This window comes from Talpa occidentalis, unplaced genomic scaffold, assembly GCF_014898055.3.
Source record: "Talpa occidentalis isolate TD23 unplaced genomic scaffold, MPIMG_talOcc4v2.1 talOcc4.10, whole genome shotgun sequence".
In the NCBI taxonomy this organism is placed as follows: domain Eukaryota; kingdom Metazoa; phylum Chordata; class Mammalia; order Eulipotyphla; family Talpidae; genus Talpa; species Talpa occidentalis.
The window spans coordinates 53,424,322-53,442,316 of record NW_023600993.1 but is presented as its reverse complement, the minus strand read 5'-3'; the positions used below and the strand labels follow the sequence as shown (position 1 = coordinate 53,442,316).

Genomic DNA, 17,995 nt, shown 5'->3' with positions numbered 1-17,995 from the left:
TTTTTATGGGCTACCTGTGTGATTTGTATTCCATTCTGAAATTTCTCATCAATAGGGTCTTCGCTGGCTCTCCTTGCCACAAGATTTGATGTAACAAACTTCCTCCATTGAATTGACTGCCTTCCTTATTGGGCTTGAATCGTTGGATAGAATTGCAATAGAAAACTTTCCAGTGAGAATTAAATGGTTTTAGAGACTTCCTTTAAAAACAAAGTCTGGAGTGAGGAGCATGTGGAAGTCAGAAAGAAAAGTAAGAAGCTAGGAGGAGAGGGCAGATGGAGCGCGGACAATTTTCATTTCAATTTTCTGATTTTTCCTGCTTTCCTCAGTTAGGTAAGCTGAGGCAGGATGCTGAGGGCCCTTTCTAGACAATCTATTAGGATGTCTGAGCTCCTTGTTATCCCTGAGCTCTTTATCTAGATCCCTCCTTTGGCATTTGCTGTGTTCTGTCTTGTGTTATGGTTTTGGGCACATTTGCCAAGTTTGTTTGACTGGCTAGCTAACTTGTTAGCAAGAGAATTGGACCTTCCTTATTCCTGTGTCCTCCTGCCCTGGCCACCACAGGAACTGGTTTCTTACTAGTTTTCAGTACCCATTGATTAGATTCATTCAGGTGGCTTTCAGATGCCTGAAGTAAGACTTATAATATCAAAAAGCTTAAACAGGCACTAATCAAAAAGATATTATAACATGCAATTAAACAGAATTTTTATTTTAATCTGAAAAAGCAAGTCAAATTTATATGATTATTTTTGAGAGACAGTTTAACAATTAAATAGCAAGCTACATGATCTGATAGTTGTAAAAACTGAATTAAGGAGTCTTAATTTTTAAAAATCTGTGAATACAGTTCCAGGACATCAAGAGAATAGAGAAGATAGAGTAGTTTTATGTATTGTTGCTTTATCTTTTGCTTTAATAATTGTTGCTTCAAATAACAGGCTCCCTGAATATTAGTAGCAGAAATAATAGCTTTTATTTCAATATCAGAAGTCTAGAGATAGGAGGTTGCTCATTTGGTTAAGCAACTCAACAATATTAAAATGGGTGCCTGTTTTTTATTTTTATCTTTCTGGACTACTATTTTTCACTGTCTTGTTAATCTCCCTTCTCCTGGTGCAAAATGGTGGCTGCAGCACCAGGTATCACATCCCCACCAAAAAATATCCACCAAAAGAAAGGAAGTGGGAGAGCAAGAGGGATCTTTGCTTGATTGACCCCAAAACTCTTGTCCAAATAGGAGAAAAAGCATAAAGAATATTTTGGACTCAGATCAAGTTTCCTTTTTTAATTACCCCGGAAGCGGCTAATAAGCAGTGTAAAGTGTAAGCAGTGTTTATATGCGGCTAAGATTTGGGTGGGCAGAGACAGTTTCCCATTACCTCATTTACCTCTCATAGATGGGGTCCTGCAGTCCAGAGGTCTTAGTAGAACACAGAGAGTGACAGATGAATGCGGAACAATATTTTGGGTCTGCTGTATTATATAAGTCCAGCCACTTCTGCACAGACAACTCAAAATGCTCTTTAAACAATAAGTCTGCTACTCAGTCTGCCATAGCATTTAGCTCTAATGACTAAATTTGGAGCCTTGAGAGTCTTGCAGGACCTGCACTGGGACACTTTCCCCCTTCTCTGTAGAGGCAAGAAGTTTACCCTCTATGTCTAGAAGTTCACTCTTTATGTTTGAAAGCTGAACAAGCAGATAAGTTGCGGGGAAAGGGAGTGAAGATTTTGGACGCAAGGAACAATTCCTGCCAAGATGTGAACAGGATGATCTGTTCAGGGCACTGTCAGTTACTTGGAGCAACTGGGCTACAGGGCCTGAGCAGGGATTGGGAGAAGATGCACCTGAGAAGGGAGCCAAGAGCCCATGGTGTGACTCATGTACGTGTGCAGATTCTGTGGCGGTAAACACAATGTACCTTGAGAACCCAGAAGGGGTTGGCTGGAGGAAGAAGTTCTTCCAGAAGTCTTGGATCCAGGTTCAGCAGACCCAAAGTTCAACCAGGACCCAGTGATCCAGTTGTACAAGGTACCCACGCCAGTCCACTTAAATATTTCGCATGCCCGCGAGGGCTAGGTGAGGGATTCCCAGGCAGAGAAGGGAAGATGGGTTTTCTAGGTGGAGCTTATAAAAGATATCAGAGAAGGGAGAGACAGCAATACAAGGGGAGGATGGGGCCAGGGTGTGGAGGAGCCACACTGTGAAAGCCTGTGGCTGGCAGAGATGTTTGCCCTTAACTCTGTAGGACTTGGATAGGGCCTTCCTGGTGGCGCAGGTGGTTGAGCACCACGCTGTGAAGCTGTCCGCAGCCTCTGCAGCGCCGGTTTGATCCCAGCCAGCTGGCAAGTGTCCCACATGGTGCAGCAGACCTCTCCTGTCACTCCCGCTGCTCCCCTCAGCAGTGTATTTCGTCAGTCTGCCTGTTCCGTTCCCCGCTCTGTCTCTGGTGAATCCTCTCACCCTCCTGTGCATCTGGCCTGTACCCCAGTTCTTGTATAAATAAATAAAAATAAATCTTTTAAAAAAGCATAGTAAAGGATAGAACCCCATTCCACCAACCCAATAATTCACCTGCAAAAAACAAGCCCTGTCATGTTTTCTTTCTTTCTTTTTTTTTTTTTAAAGGGAAAGGCGAAAAGTAACGGCAGGGAGGGAAGGATGGAAAAAGGGAAAAATAGGAAGAAATGAAAGGAAAAAGGAAAGCAGAGATCAATGTGGCAAACTGACAATATTTGGCAAGGCTTGGTGGCTACAGAGACTATTATTTGTCACTATTTATTAATTCGTTATTGATTTTTATATGCTTCCCCACTCAAGCTATTTCATTTAAAAAAAATGAACATGATCAGGTAGAAATTTGTAGATATAATCTTTCAGTAAAGCTACTTATTTATATCAAAAGACCTAAAAATTGCTCATTTTTACCTAATAATTCCATGATAAAACTTGCAGTGAAGATTATATATGCAAGAAGTCAATTTTTTATTGCTAATAATAATTCATTTATATCACTGTTTGGGCTAAATTAACTTCCCAAATAAGCAAAATGGACCATTTTAATGGACGTTTTCCCCAAATACATTATGCCTATCCTGGTATAATAAATATTCTGAGACTCAGCCATCCCTTGATAATTTTATTAATATAATTAACAAAGTACATGTTACTAGATTGATCCCAGAGGCTGTTGAGGTGTTGAGGGGCTAGCCCCAACACATTGTTTTTTAGGCTAACTTGTTTCACTACTCTTCTTCTTTTTCTCTTACAGCTGACTGTCCCTTCTCATTACTTTCACCTGAATGCTCATTAGAAATCATCCATCTAATCAGAATAAAACCAGACCAAATCAAACCAGACAACCCAGTTTGTACACATAACTAAGGTTACCATTTGAACAAAGTCCTGGAGGTACCGCCAGCGTCTGCTCTTTCCTGAGTGCACATCAATCCCTCTTGAGAACGACATGTCTTATATCTGGGCACTGTTAGCACACATCTCTGGACACTTACCTTACACTTATAAAGTAATTCTTATAGGGCCTCCCCGGTGGCGCAGCGGTTGAGCGCTGGGTTGCGAAGCTGCCCACAGACTCTGCAGCGCCGGTTTGATCCCCGGCTGCTCCCCGGCCACCGGGGGAGGGTCCCGCCCGCTGCTCCCCTCAGCAGTGTACTTAGGTCCTTCTGCCTGCTCTGCTCCCTGCTCTGGCTCTGGTGAATTCTCTCACCCTCCCGCGCTTCTGACTGTACCCAGTGCTTGTATAAATAAATAAATCTTAAAAAAAAAAAAAAAATTAAAAAAAAAAAATTATTGCTAAAAAAAGAAATAAGGACCATTATTATAAAAAAAAATAAAGTAATTCTTATAAATGTTAAAAAAAAGTTAAAATTCAAGAATCACTGGGTTATGTGAAAAAATATCGATAAAATCGAGATCACACAGGCAGCTGGTGGTTTCTGCACAGAATCACCACCCAAGGCTAGAATTGTGAGGGTCGACCACAAAGTTCTTGTACTGCCAGGTACCAACTATTCCAAGTATCACATAGGCTTATGATTTCTACTTTTTGAACCTGAATCACTTAGGTGGGTGGAAGTTAGAGATTCCCTTCCTGAATGTCCCTGACATTAGGTAGCTGACATAACTGGTGGATGGCCCTTGAATAGTAAGGTTCACCAGTTCTTATCACCCAAGGAAAACACAGAGTAATGGTTACTCATATTTTCCAAAGGTGAAATTGTTTGCACAGACTAATGGACTTTTACAGACAAAATGAAATAATGTTAAACATTACCAGATATGAGTTAAATTGGTCTTACACTCTTATGATGTTTCCCATTTGGGTTGGATATTTAGTAGTTTACATTATCTTCAAATAAATCTTAATATATTTACTATATCCATTTTTAAACTATTTTATTAAAACAACCACTTTATTCACCATTCTATATCTTTATAGAAAAGTTTTCAAGCAGTGTACATGTCTACTGCTTCTTCAAAAAGGGGAGTTGCAGATCTTTACCTTGCATTTTAAGTTAACAAGTCTCCACATGTCTTAGATATGCTGATGGTCAATCAACAAAACCTGAGATTGAAAAGCATGCACTGAAAAGAAAATAAAACATGAGTAACATATGTAGATGAGTATTCATGCCAGTCAGAACCTCAACAGCAACAACAACAACAAAAAACACTCCAGAGTGAAAATACTGGTATATTTGTATAATGCAAAGAGAAATACAGATATAAATCCTCAAAACGGAAGGTACAATAAAAATGTTGCATTGTAAGCAAAAAATATTATACAGTACTTGCAGAATTTAGTCTTTCAATTTGATTATAATTTGTCTACAAAGAAATAGTATTTAAAATTACAGTTCTCATCATTAATTTAAAATAACCATCAATGGAACAGCACAGCTTAACCTAGCAAACATTTTAAGGAAATGCTTTGTCTTCTAGAAGAGTATCATTATATTCCATTCATTTATATCATGAACAAAAGAACAATTTTCAAAGTCAAAATTAGTTTCATAAGACAGAATAAAACTGAGATTCTCAAAGCACAAGCTGTTTCCACAAAATCATTTCAATTTTTATTGGCAAAAAGTACCCAAACAATTGTGATTTATTTAATTCTTTGCTTCTCAGAGTCCTTCCAATCCGTGAACCACCCACAATTAGCACATAACAAAATCATGCAATACTGTATTTTCTCCACACCATTACTAACCAAACACTTTTTACTCGTTTAAAAGTCACAATTTTACAGAAATGTTTCCAGTCAAGATTGGTATAATACAGAGAGCAGTTGTCGCTGAGGTGTATTTTCTGCTAGCAGAAAGTTAGGTAGGAAACACATCTTGTCACCGCTCACAAAACGACTGCCTTGCCATGCCCTCCGCGTCTGCTCTTCCCATTCAACGTCCACACCGGACAGCGTCCCACACTTTCAAAGCGCAACTGAGCCCAAGGCCGGCCATGCCGAGGGAACTGATTCCCCACCCTTGTCCTCTCCTGCTTCCGATGCAAGACCCTCAAAGAAGTGGACCTGTGAACTTCCCTAGGTTCCTCTTCTTCACCACCAAATGGAATGCCATTTGAAATTGTCAAAAATAGCTTCTGTAGAAAACTGGCCATGGTCTTTAGGAAACACTGCATGAAGAAAATTAGTGTACCCTTTAGTTAAAAAAGAAAAAAAGCAGTAACACATGGAAGGAAAGACCTCAGTACCAACACAAAGACTCCAGAGTCCATTGTCGGAATGAAAATAGACAAATACAGGAAACTGGGCTAGGACTGAAACATAGAAACCCACCCCGCACCCCCACGCCCCGCCCCACCCCGCGAAAAGGAGTCTGTACAATCCAATTGCTCGTCCACTCTGAAAGTCGTTTTGAAGGCAGCTTAGAAAATTAAAAAGGGGGCAGGAGGGGGAATGACGTCACTGTCCAAGCCAAAAGGAGAGGCTGGGTGGGGGGTGGACGTGGCAGGAGAGCCCTTTATAAACCAATGCCTTTCAAGTCGCAGGGCAGGGTGGCCTGGGTGGTCCGGGGGCTCTGGCAGCAGGGGAACTGGGCCCTGAAGCAGTCCCTCAGCTCTCTGTTGAAGAGGAAGCACACGAGGGGGTTGATGCCGGCCTGCGCGAAGGTCAGCCACACCGAGGCCGTCAGGTAGGCCTGGGGGACCGCGCCGGGCCGCACCAACACCCGCAGGTAACTGGCCACGACGTAGGGCCCCCAGAGGAGCAGGAAGAGCAGCGTGACGGCGTAGAACATCTTGCACAGCCTCTTCTCGGTCTTGAACTCTTCCAGCACGAGCAGGCGGCGCGCGCCGCGGCCGGGCCCCACGGGCCGGATGCCCACCAGCGCGGGCGGCGTGGGCCCGCGACCAAAGCCGGCCGTCCAGTTGGCGGCCGCCTGGCCGGTGGCGCCGGGGCCGTGGAAGGTCCAGTCGTGGCTGACGGCCGGCACCAGGCGGGCGGGCCGCATCTTGCGGCGGTCGTGGATGAAGAAGAGCAGGCGGAGGTAGACGAGGTGCGTGGCGCCCACGACCACGGCCAGCAGCAGCAGGAAGCCGAGCGCGCCGGGGGTGCCGTCGGGCCGCTGCTCCAGGGCGCACGGCCCTTCCTCCTCGTCGCCGCCGCCGTCCAGCACGGGCGGGAAGGCCGCGGCCAGCGCCAGCGCCCAGGCGGCGCACACCAGCATGGCGGCGCACGGCCAGCCGGCCAGGCGCTCGGCGTAGAAGCGGTGGTGCGCGATGGCCAGGTAGCGGGTGACGCCCACGCCGAGCAGCAGGAAGGCGGCGTGGAAGCAGAAGAGCGCGGCCAGAAAGGCGAGCAGCTTGCAGCCCAGCGCGCCCGGCGGCGCCCCGCGGCCGCGGCAGCACGGCGCGCCGCCAGCATGACGGCCGGGAGGCAGGCGAGCGCGCGCAGCCCGTCGGCCAGGCACAGGTCGAGCAGCAGGTAGTACGGGGCGCGGTGGAGGCTGCGCTCCCGCACGATGAGCAGCGCGAACAGCACGTTGCCCGCCAGGCTCACGCACAGCAGCAGGCTGAGCGTGGCCAGCTTGAGGCCCAGGGCGGCAGCCTCGCCGCCGCCGCCCGGCTCGCTCGCGTTCGCCATCGCGGCCTGCGCCGTGCGCTCCGCTCCAGGCCCCCCCGCCCCCGCCCGGCCCCGCCGCCCCGCCGGCCGCCCGGCCCGTGCTCAGCCGCCGCGCGGACCCTGGGCGAGCTCCCGGGCCGGCCGGGCTCAGCCCGCCCCCGCCTGGCCCCTCCTCGGCTCCCCGAGCCGCCGCCGCGCCGCCATCTCAGGAATGGTGCGCGCAGGAGGCGACGGCCACTCCCTGCGCCTGGGGCGCCGCGGGCTTCACTGCGGACCGGGCCGCGGCGCCGCCCGCAACCCCCGCATCCTCCTCCTTCTCCTTCTCCTCCTCCTCCGCTGCCGCCGCCTCGCCGCGCGGCTCTGCCCCCGCCGGGCCCGCCGCCGCCGCCGCCGAGCCCCTCCCCTCCGCCGGAGCGCGCAGCGTGGCCGTCGCCGCCAGCCCCGCCGAGGCATCCCGCGCCCCCCGGGCCCGGCCCGGCTGGGGGCGCCGCCGCGGCAGCCGTGGGGCCGGGAGGCGGCCGGGAGGGAGGCTGGGCCCAGGACACCAGGTGGCGACAAGGCGCGTCTGGCCCCAGGTAAAGGGGGTACGGCCGCGGCGGTCAGCGCCCGCGCTGGGGTCACAGCGGCCGTGCGCGGGGGCCGCGGGGAGAGGCTGCCTGGCGGGGCAGTGTCGGGAGGCCGCAGGGGGCACAGGAGCAGCGGGGCGCGGGAATAGCCTCCTGCCCGCGAGCTGGTAGCAATTAACCGCGACCCTCGTCACGATAACCATGTAACCGTCAATGCGCAGGTGAGCACTGACGTGGGTGGCAGCCCTCCGGGGAGCTTGGCAGCAGGATCGCCTCGCCGTTTCCGTAACTACAAAGTTACTTCTTAGCCCACTCTCTACCTGAGGAAGCAGAGACGTGCAGGTCGAGGGAGCTGAGAGCCAGTCCGTGGGGCAACTGGGATCTGACTCTCGGGGCGTGATTTCCAGGGCTGGACTCAACTGCGACTCTGCCGTGTGCCCTGCTCGCCGCTTCACCGTGTCCCAGGGAAGGGGAAAGAGTCACATCTTCTCTTAAGTGACTTGGAAGGTGAACCCCATGACCCCTACCTCCCAGGACATCTATTTTCTGGGGATGGCTGCTAGAGCCGTCCCTGTTCTGATCCTCAAACACTCTGAACTAAGGACTTGGCTCGCGCTGTTCCTGCTGCCTGGTCCAGCACCTCAGGCGTCCTACCTTTAGGTCACCCCTTCCAACCACCTGTCTTGTTCTCTATCACTGCCCGTTCTTTTCCTCCTTAGCATTTCTAACTTATCTTTACATATTTTTCTTTCTTTTAAAAATCATGGCTTTCCAACTAATCTCTCAAGCTCCATGAAGGCCAGGAACCACGTCTGCTTTTGGTACTACTGTCCCCACTACCTTGCAGGGAAAGGCCAGAGTTAAGGAATGTATTGTTTCTAGGCTACACTCATTTTTTCTTTAATTGAGAACATTATTGCCCACTTACTGTGTGCATGGCAGACACTTTTGTGGTAATTTCCAAGACAGCTAACGGTTAGGTGTTGGCCGTCAGCAGCCCTTGGAGATTTTTGAGGAGATTGAGGAGAGCTATGCTTCAGGAAGATTATTTTGCCAGTAGTGTTTAAGGGGAATGCTGGAACAGAGCCTGGAAGTCTATTCGAGCGCCTCAGCTTTTAGTGTGTACAGTGGGGATCCAGTTAAAATGCAAAGTCTGATTCATAGGTCTGAGATGGAACCAAAGATACAGAATTTCTTACAGGTTCTTAAGTGATGCTAACACTGCCGATCCATAGACTGTCATTTAAATAGCAAAGAGAGTTGGACATTTTGCAAAAAAAAAAAAAAAAAGAGAGCCAATGAGGGCCTGACATAGAACCCCTAAGTGGCCAAAGGCAAGTACTTGTCCAAATAGATCTGCAGATACCTTGTTGACAGAAAAGAGAAAGAGATTTTGGAGGGCATTTTGGTTTGCAATTACATTTTGATACTAGTAGCTTAAAAATGTAAATGAGTTTATTTTTCTCATTTCTGAAACAAGCCTGGCAATCAGTATTTGCCAAGTCCTAAGTCTCTGAAAGTCATTTACTCTTACCTTCCTTATCACGGTAGGCTGCTGATCACCCAGCCATTTGTTTCTGTATTCTAGACGAAAAGAAGGAAAAGAGAGAAATAACAAAGTGTTCCTGTCATCTAAGTTGGCCCCCTCTGATGAGCTTTCTAGAAGTCCTACCCTATAACAGGCATGACATTGGCCACCACTATCAGGAAGGAGGCTGCAGAAAATGGTTTTGTATTTTTTTCTAAGGCCACACAGAGCCACAGAGAATGAGATCTGGCTGTGATGTGGACCTTAGCTCTTGGGCTGCATCTGCCTTGAAGCACAAAGACAGCAACTGCGGTTCCTCCAGGATGATAGTAATGGTAACCTCCATTTATTGAGCACTTGCTATGTGCCAGCACTGTGCTGAAAACTTGACACGTGTTATTTCATTCGGTCATGGTAAGGACCATGTGTAGTAGTAGTATTAAAATCTTCATTTGGTAGATGAGGCCAACAGGTTAAGGAATTTATTCACATTTTCACCACAAGTAAATATGACAGTGGGAATTACAAGGTAGAGAGTCTGACTCTAGAACCCACACTGGTAAATACCATGCAGATTGCCTCCTCATCATAACTGCAAAGAAAGCCATTGAATTTCTAAAAACAAACAAAAACTACTGATGCTATGTTCCCAGAGTTTCAACCCCTTTCAGAGAGGGAAGTCTTTTTAAAAAACAACCTAGTCAAACAGTTTTATAAATAGACATACTCATTAATGACTTGGTGGGAAGTAGATTCCAGGTCTTCTCTTTCCTAGATCTGGACCCTTCCCATTTATTTGAGATCTTATTGGCCAAATCACTTAACCTCTTGGAATCTCAAATGTTCCCATTTAAAATATGGGACAATGGACCAAGTAATTTCTGAGTGTCCTTGGACCTGAAGTTCACTTTATATATGAGAAAATGGGTTATAGAATCCCCAAATGGGGTGAGATTTATTCTTCAAAAAAGACACAAAAGACGAGGCATTAATTAGTCTTTCATACTTTAGATTTCTCTTTAACTTCTCTTTATGGCTCAGTATGCGTCTCTTTAGCATTTGAGATTTGGTTTAGTCATTTGCTTAGAATCAAATAGCAGAAGCAGCAATAGAAAGTATATAAATCATGGCTCTCACAGCATTTATATGCCTGCTTCTTTCATTCGCAACATTTGTTTAGTAGATTAATACTTTAGGAAAAACTATTAACATTTCATTGCCAGAATCAACTTATTTTCCATTTACTGTTTCTAGGACGCTTCAGACAAGAATTTAAAATAGTTTCTTAGACACTGAATTGAGTGTCTCCATCTCAAAGCAAAAACAGTTCCATGAGTGGTTTTTCTTCCCCCATAAGAACAATTTCCATTTTGCTTATAACCAGAATTTTCGTTTTGCACATAGCTATAAAAGTTGGATTTTTCCCCTCAAATCAACTGTATCATTTCTTTGTTGCTCATATGGAAGGTATGAATGGTAGTGGAAGTCCAGACTGTTGGGAAGAACTAGAACACCTTAACAGAAATAATTACCCTGGGTACTGTAATCTTGGGAGACAGTTTGACCAGTCTCCCCTGTCCAGCCCTCAGGCTCCTGCTCAGTCATCTTCCAGTGGGTACATTTCTATTCCATTAAATGAGATCCATTCATCTAGAGTGTAGCATAGGCATGTGCTCAGCTGGTACATGATACATGGTAACCACAGCTAGTCATGGTTGCTATTACCTCACTATAAATACCTTGTCTTACTATGCTTGATTGACTTTTTATCCTCACCCCAACTTACCCTGGAAGGATGCTCTACACATAGTGGGTTTTCAATATTTGTGTGGCAAGTGTAAATGCCAGTCCATAAAATCAAAAGGGTGCCTATAACTGCTTTCTAGAGAAGTATAACTGCTTTCTAGAAATCCAGTTTCTTACTCCTAGTTGCAGTGTGCCTTGCTTGTAAGAAAAAGTTATGTAATCTTGGTGCTTCTTTCATAAAGTCTCTTGCTTCTTCAGAATGTGCCATCATTCCAGGGCAGTACCCAAATTGCATCATACATTATCACTCAGGATAGTAGGGGGAGGCGATGCTGGAGGCTAGTATCCTATCAGCTGTTTAATCAGTTGTCATACTATTACCGCTACCATAAAAGCAGTTATAGTTTGGTGACTCTTATCCTCCTTATGCCAGACTTGGTGTCTGAGAATCTGGCCTGAGGCTGTGTCTATTAAATGGTTCCATGCTCATAACCCTCAGCAGTAAATCTGGCAAACTGACTATAGATCCCTTCTCTCTCAGTATCCTCTTCTCCTTCTACCTTCATCTCTGGGTACTTCTGATCTATTCTGGCAGAGGGAGAACACCAGTTCTTCCTTGTTCTTCTGGACAATATAATCAGTCAATTTCCTTGGGAATCTCTGACCTCAGAATTTAGGTGTTTGGGTAATGAAATCCAGGAAGCTACCTTGCCATAAAATTCTTCTATGCCAGGGAGCCTGGAGCCTGCTATCTGCTTGAATTTGAGGAATAAAATGGAAAAATAGAGAATGAAAATTATCATAGCTCAAATATTCTTGCTGCATAATATATTTGTTGAATAAATGACTGAATGTATTTATGTATATCTGCATGGCATATTGTCACACTTTGATAGAAGCAAAACATGTTTAGCAAAAACTCTACAATTTTCTCCACATGCAAAAGAAGGAAGTTGGACTTCTACCTCACACCATATACAAAAAAAATCAAAATAGATTGTAGGTCTAAAAGTAAGAGATAAAACTAATGCTCTTAGAAGAAAATATAGGAGTAAACTTTGCGAGTTTAGACTAGGCAATGGTTTCTCAGCTGTAACAGCAAAAGAACAGGCAACAAGAAAAAAAATAGATTGAATTTCCTTAAAGTTTTAAAAGTTTATGCTTCAAAGAACACCGTCAAAAAAGTGCAAAGACAGCCTACGGAATGAAAGAAAATATTTTCAGGTTATATATCTGATGAAGGACTTGTATCCAGAACATATTAAGAAAACTCTTATAACAATAAAAAGACAATCCAATTAAAAAATAAGCAAAGCTTTTCAAATACTGTTTCTTCAAAAAGATATACAAATGGCCAATAAACACATGAAAAGTACTTAACTATCATTTGTCATTATGAAAATGAAAATCAAAGCCATAGTGGAATATGATTTCACATCTACTAGAATGGCTATTATCAAAAAGACAGACAATAACAAATGTTGGTGATGATAGGGAGAAATTGGAGCCCTCATACAATGCTAGTGGGAATGTAGAGATATGCAGCTGCTTGGAAAATTGTTTGGCAGTCCTCAAAAAATAAAACAGAGAGTTACCTTAGGTGTTTACCTAGGAGCAATTTCACTCCTAGGTAAACGCCCAATGAAAACTGGTTCACAGAAGTCTATACAAAAGTAACAACTTTTTCATAATAGCCAAAAGGAGGAAACAATCCAAATGTCCATGGATGGATAAATGAAGCAAAAAGTGCTATCTATTTATACAACGGAACACAAAAGGCCACATATTGTATGATACCATTAACACGAAGTGCCCAAAATAGGCAAATCCACAGATAGTGTAGATTAGTAGTTACCAGGAACCACAGGATAGAGAGGGCTGGAGAGTGCTGCTGGATACAGGCTTTGTTTGGGGGATGATGAAAATGCTCCAAAATTAGGTAGTGGTCATCATTGTACAACTCTGGGAACGTCCCATGCCTCACGTTTCCATGCTTTGATGCTGAAGTGAACTTGGGAGAAGAAATTAAGAAATCTTTCCAGTCAGCTTTATATTGCAGTGTATTTTCACTGGTAACATCTTTAAGATCCAGCAATGCACTGAGGTGTTTTGCCTGGACTTGGTTTACTCCTGCAATGCCCTGTGCCCCATTTTACACATGAAGAACTTTGAGTCATATGTTAATTAGAGCAGTTAATTACATAGTATATGGTCACACAGCACAAAGTGGCAAATCTGGCCTTACCATCTGAATTCTTAATACAGGCCTGTGCCAACTAATACATAATTGAAGGAAAACCTATCAATATCATGTTAATATTAAACTGGGCTTGCATCACCTGATCCAGAATTGAGAGAAACCACTGTGTAATTGTCAATATTTTAATCACCTGAAAAGGGGTCAGTTCCGATATTGAAAAGATGCAAAAATCTACATGAACATATTATCACCACTGAAAACCGCATTGCTATTTCTATAATTTTTTAAAAAGAGTTATAGTCATAGCTCCAAGTAAGAAAAAAAAATCTCTTTTTATGGGGCCCCTCTCCTCTTTTCTCTTCTCTTTAATACATCTTTAAACTCCCTCTAGTGGTTAAGTCATACTGTCATCCTAAATTTTGCTTTTTAAAGATTCTGTGCAGCTACTGGAACAAGGAGGATACATGAATGCCTAAAATGATAGGAACAAGATGTTCTTTAATGTCCTCTTATTGTGTGTGGAATAATTGTAAGGAGAGCATGTATCAGACTTGCCACTGCTATAATCTTCTCCTATGCTTCCTTATTGATTCAAAAGTCAAATAAGGCATTGATTATTGTTACTTTGTATTGTGGAGATTTACAGAGACTATGCTTCCTAAGATAGGGACTTGTGGCACGTCCTTATAAAATGCTCTAAACTAAAGAACTAGAGCCCATAAGACACATTTTTAGGGAGGCACCTGCTATTTCCTGATTTCCTGTTTTACAGTGACATTCATATAATTAAAAAAGAAAGTTTAGTTCTTCAAAATACCCACCTTCTAGATACGTACACCTCGCACAGACATAAATTTTGCCCCCACCAGTCTTTGCATTGATCTCTGAGAGGACGTGACACACTTTCATTGGCCAGAATTCTTACCATTGTTATGGAGAGCATCTGTAGAAATAAAAATGCAGTTTTACCTTAGAGACAGGGTAGACAAATTTGATGGTGAAACAAATCACATAAAAGATAGCATTTGGGCATATTTTTGAGGAGATCTAATTTCACTGTCACAGACACTTTGGTTAAAAGGCTCCATTTCTCAGAAACCCTTCCACCCTTCTGCCCCATTCTGACAGGCACAAGGCCAGTCTAATGAGTATACATTAGAGTCGGCTTGTCATTATCCATTAGGTGTGGGGTTGTAAAACTCCACACATAGCATAGTTCACAGCTGAACCATATACAGTGCAATTTACAACTGCATTTTTTAAACTGTACACAGTTTTTTTCCCTAAAAAACTATAACTTTTTTTCCCCTAAAAACTAGTATAACTTTTTTCCCTAAAAACTAGTGATTTCCCCAAGTCATGTGTCAATAACCCCCTTGACTTCAGACTTTCTGATAGAAACATGTAGTTCCACCCAGTGTAGCCAAACTCATCATCCAAACTACCATGATTTCTCTTGGAACCTTTATTATCTTCTCCTGTAAACTACATTTTCTGGCTTCTCTCTAGACAGCAGTTTGCACAGCTGTTGCTTTGGCACTTCCCTTCAACATCATACCAGTCTCTTCACTTCCCATGTCACATCACCTGGGACTCACATTTTTTCTTGTTTTATTCTTTCATTTCATGTTTACAGACATCAGTCGCTTCCAGAAAAAGATGCTTTGGAGGTAGATTTTAAGAGATTTTACATGTTATTTTACCATAGTTTGTCTGGGAATAGAATTTAATCAATAGTTTGGCTGGGAATAGAATTTCTACTAGGTTGGAAATAACAGTTCTTGTTAAGTATCTTTTCATGTGCTTAGTTGCTACATCTCCTTTGCTGGTGAATCAGTTCAAAGTTTTATCTTTTTTTAGGTTATTTATCTTCCTTTAAAAAATTTACCAAAAAAACCTTCCATCCATTAGACCCCCTCTACCCTTGCTCCTACACACCACCCTCTGCCCTTCTAGGTAACTACCTCAGTCCTATTGTCAATGTCATCTGGTTTATTTTTATCTATTTATTCATTCATTTGCTTTATTTGCTTATATTGTACAGATAGGTGAAATCATCCAATATTTGTTTTTTTTTTATGATTTTTGCTTCACATAATCCCTTCCAAGTTCATTTGCTGCAAGTTACAAAATTTCATCTTTTTAAAAAGCTGAGTTGTAGTCCATTGTGTATATATAACACACCTTCTTTATCCAATCATCTTATTAGTAGACACTTAGGTGGTTATCTTTGCTATTTTCAATAATACTGCACAGGGCCTCCCTGGTGGCGCAGTGGTTGAGTGCTGGGCTGCAAAGCTGCCCACAGCCTCTGCAGCGCCGGTTTGATTCCTGGCTGCCCATGAGGGTCCCACATGGCGCACAGACCTCTCCTGCCTCGCCCACTGCGCCCCTCAGCAGTGTACTTCATCAGTCTGCCTGCTCTGCTCCCTGCTCTGGCTCTGGTGAATCCTCTCACCCTCCCACGCTTCTGAATGTACCCAGTGCTTGTATAAATAAATAAACAAAATCTAAATAAATAAATAGTAAATAAATAAGTAATACTGCACATTTTGCTGCATGTAACTCTTCACGTGAATGACTCCATATTCTTCAGATAGATACCCAGAAGTGGGATTGCTGGATCATATGGTAGTTCTATGTTTAGTTTTATGAGGAAGCGCCATACTGTTTTTCTAAAATATTTGTACAGTTACAGTCCCACCAATGTGTGTGAGGGTTCCTTTTTCTCCATACCCTTGCCAACACTTATTGTCACTAGTCCTTTTGATGTAAGCCACTCTTACAGGTGTAAGAGGATAGTTCAATGGGATTTGATTTGCATTTCCCTAATATTAAGTGATAATGACCCCTTTACACCTGTCTGTTGGCCATCTGCATGTCTTCATTGGAGCAGTGTCTGTTCAGATCTTCGGCCCATTGGATTGGGTTCTTTGGGGTCTCTTGTTGTTGAGTTGCTTAAGTTCTTTAGCTCCCTTGACTACTAACCCCTCATCAGATGTATGACATGCAAATATTTTCTCCTATTTAGTAGGCTGGCTTTTGGTTCTGCTGATAATCTTCTTTCTCTGTAAAGGAGCCTTTTAATTTGATGTAATCCAGTTATTAAATTTTGCTTTAATTTTCATCCTTGGCTAATTTTTAGCAACTTACAATCTTGCAAGCACCTGTCTGCTCCCATAGCGCCCTGCTGTCCTCTCAGGTCCCCAATATCCTGTTGTTCTCTAGAGAAAAGACCTGGTTGTCTGCACTCCTCCCTCCAGTGTAGTCTGTGGGTATTGGGTCCCCAGTACAGGCATGAGCTCTTCAGTCACCAAAATATAAAAATAAAATGGCTCTGTATTACAGCTCTCTCCCTTTCTTGGGTCAGCTCTTGGGTTGCAGTGATCCGGTCACATTCCAAACAAAAGTACACCCTATCTCTTCCTTGTAAGAATGCTGACCCTCCGGTCATCTACCTACACAAGAACAAATATCCTCTCCATTGATTTGTGTCTTTTTATTTTTTTTTTAAGATTGATTTATTTATTTATACAAGCACTGAGTACAGTCAGAAGCACGGGAGGGCGAGAGAATTCACCAGAGCCAAAGCGGGAGCAGAACAGGCAGACCGACGAAATACACTGCTGAAGGGAGCAGCGGGCATGGCAGGAGGGGTCTGTGCGCCATGTGGGACCCTCACTGGTGGCCGGGGATAGAACCGGTGCTGCAGAGGCTGCGGGCAGCCTCGCAACCCAGTGCTCAACCGCTGTGCCATCTGGGGAGGCCCTTTGTGTCTTTTTAAAGTTGCCTCAGCGCTCTTTTATAGTTATCAGTGTAGAGTTCTTGTATGTACTTTGTTAGATTTATCTACAAGCTTTTCATATTTTTGTTGCTATGGATATGTGTCATTTAACAATATTTTGGTCAGTGATGGTCCCGGTAGGTTGTACCATGTAGCCTGGCTGTGTGGTAGCCTATACAACCTAGATTTGTGTAATTACACTGTTTGATGTTCACATAGTGACAAAATTACCTAATGATGTATTTCTTAGAACATATCCTCATCATTATTCAATTTCTTTTATTGAAAGATGACTATTCAAAATATTTCTTTTTTTTTTAAAGATTTATTTATACAAGAACTGGGGTACAGGCCAGATGCACGGGAAGGTGAGAGGATTTACCAGAGACAGAGCGGGGAACAGAACAGGCAGACTGACAAAATACACTGCTGAGGGGAGCAGCAGGCAAGATAGGAGAGGACCTCTTGCCATGTGGTTAGCTCCGAGGCCGGCAGGGATTGAACCGGCACAGCAGAGGCTGTGGACGGCTTCACAGCGTGGTGCTCAACCGCCTGCACCACCAGGAAGGCCCTCAAAATATTTAAGTTAGATAGTTTGTGCTTTCAAATAATTTTTCCATCTCATCTAAGTTATTAATTAATGGTCATAAAATTGTTAATAACATTTGGATGTTACGTTTTATATAGTTACAGAATCTATATGGACATCACATATCTCATTCCTGGGTCTAAATGACCCATGACTCTATCATCAATGCATTCAAAAATCTTCAGTTTCCAATTATTCTTCTCAGTTTGTAAAAATAAAATTGTATTTTTTTTTTTTTTATATTGGCCTTATATCTGAAATTTTGCTAAACTCAGTTTTTGGTTCTGGTAGCTTTTTTTGGGTAAGTTATCAGGTTTTCTACATAGGTGATCATGTTGTCTGTTAATAAAGATACTTTTACTTTTTTTCCAATTGAAATGTTTTCTGGTGCCTTTTCTTCCCTGTTGCACTGGGTAGAACCTCTAGTACAATATTGAATAGGAGTGATGAGAGTGCATAAAAGGAAAGCATTCAGTG

At 43.7% G+C, this 17,995-nt stretch overlaps 2 protein-coding genes across 3 annotated transcripts in view; one reads left to right on the top strand and one right to left on the bottom strand.

Annotated features, from left to right (window-relative positions):
• Positions 1-5,834: 5,834 nt before the first annotated feature.
• On the bottom strand, positions 5,835-7,126 carry GPR27 (G protein-coupled receptor 27). The gene is given in 2 exon segments (XM_037492747.1): positions 5,835-6,877; positions 6,880-7,126. Coding segments are annotated over 2 exon segments (1,119 nt in total). The 3' UTR covers positions 5,835-6,005.
• EIF4E3 (eukaryotic translation initiation factor 4E family member 3) overlaps positions 6,919-17,995 on the top strand; it is a 67,550-nt gene continuing 56,473 nt past the window's right edge. The window contains exon 1 of one of the 2 annotated variants that reach the window (XM_037492721.2): positions 6,919-6,967. The gene's annotated coding sequence lies outside the window, so the exon portion shown is untranslated. Of the gene's footprint in view, positions 6,968-7,649; positions 7,681-17,995 lie in introns of those variants that run through there. The other variant, XM_054695486.1, reaches the window with a different exon arrangement.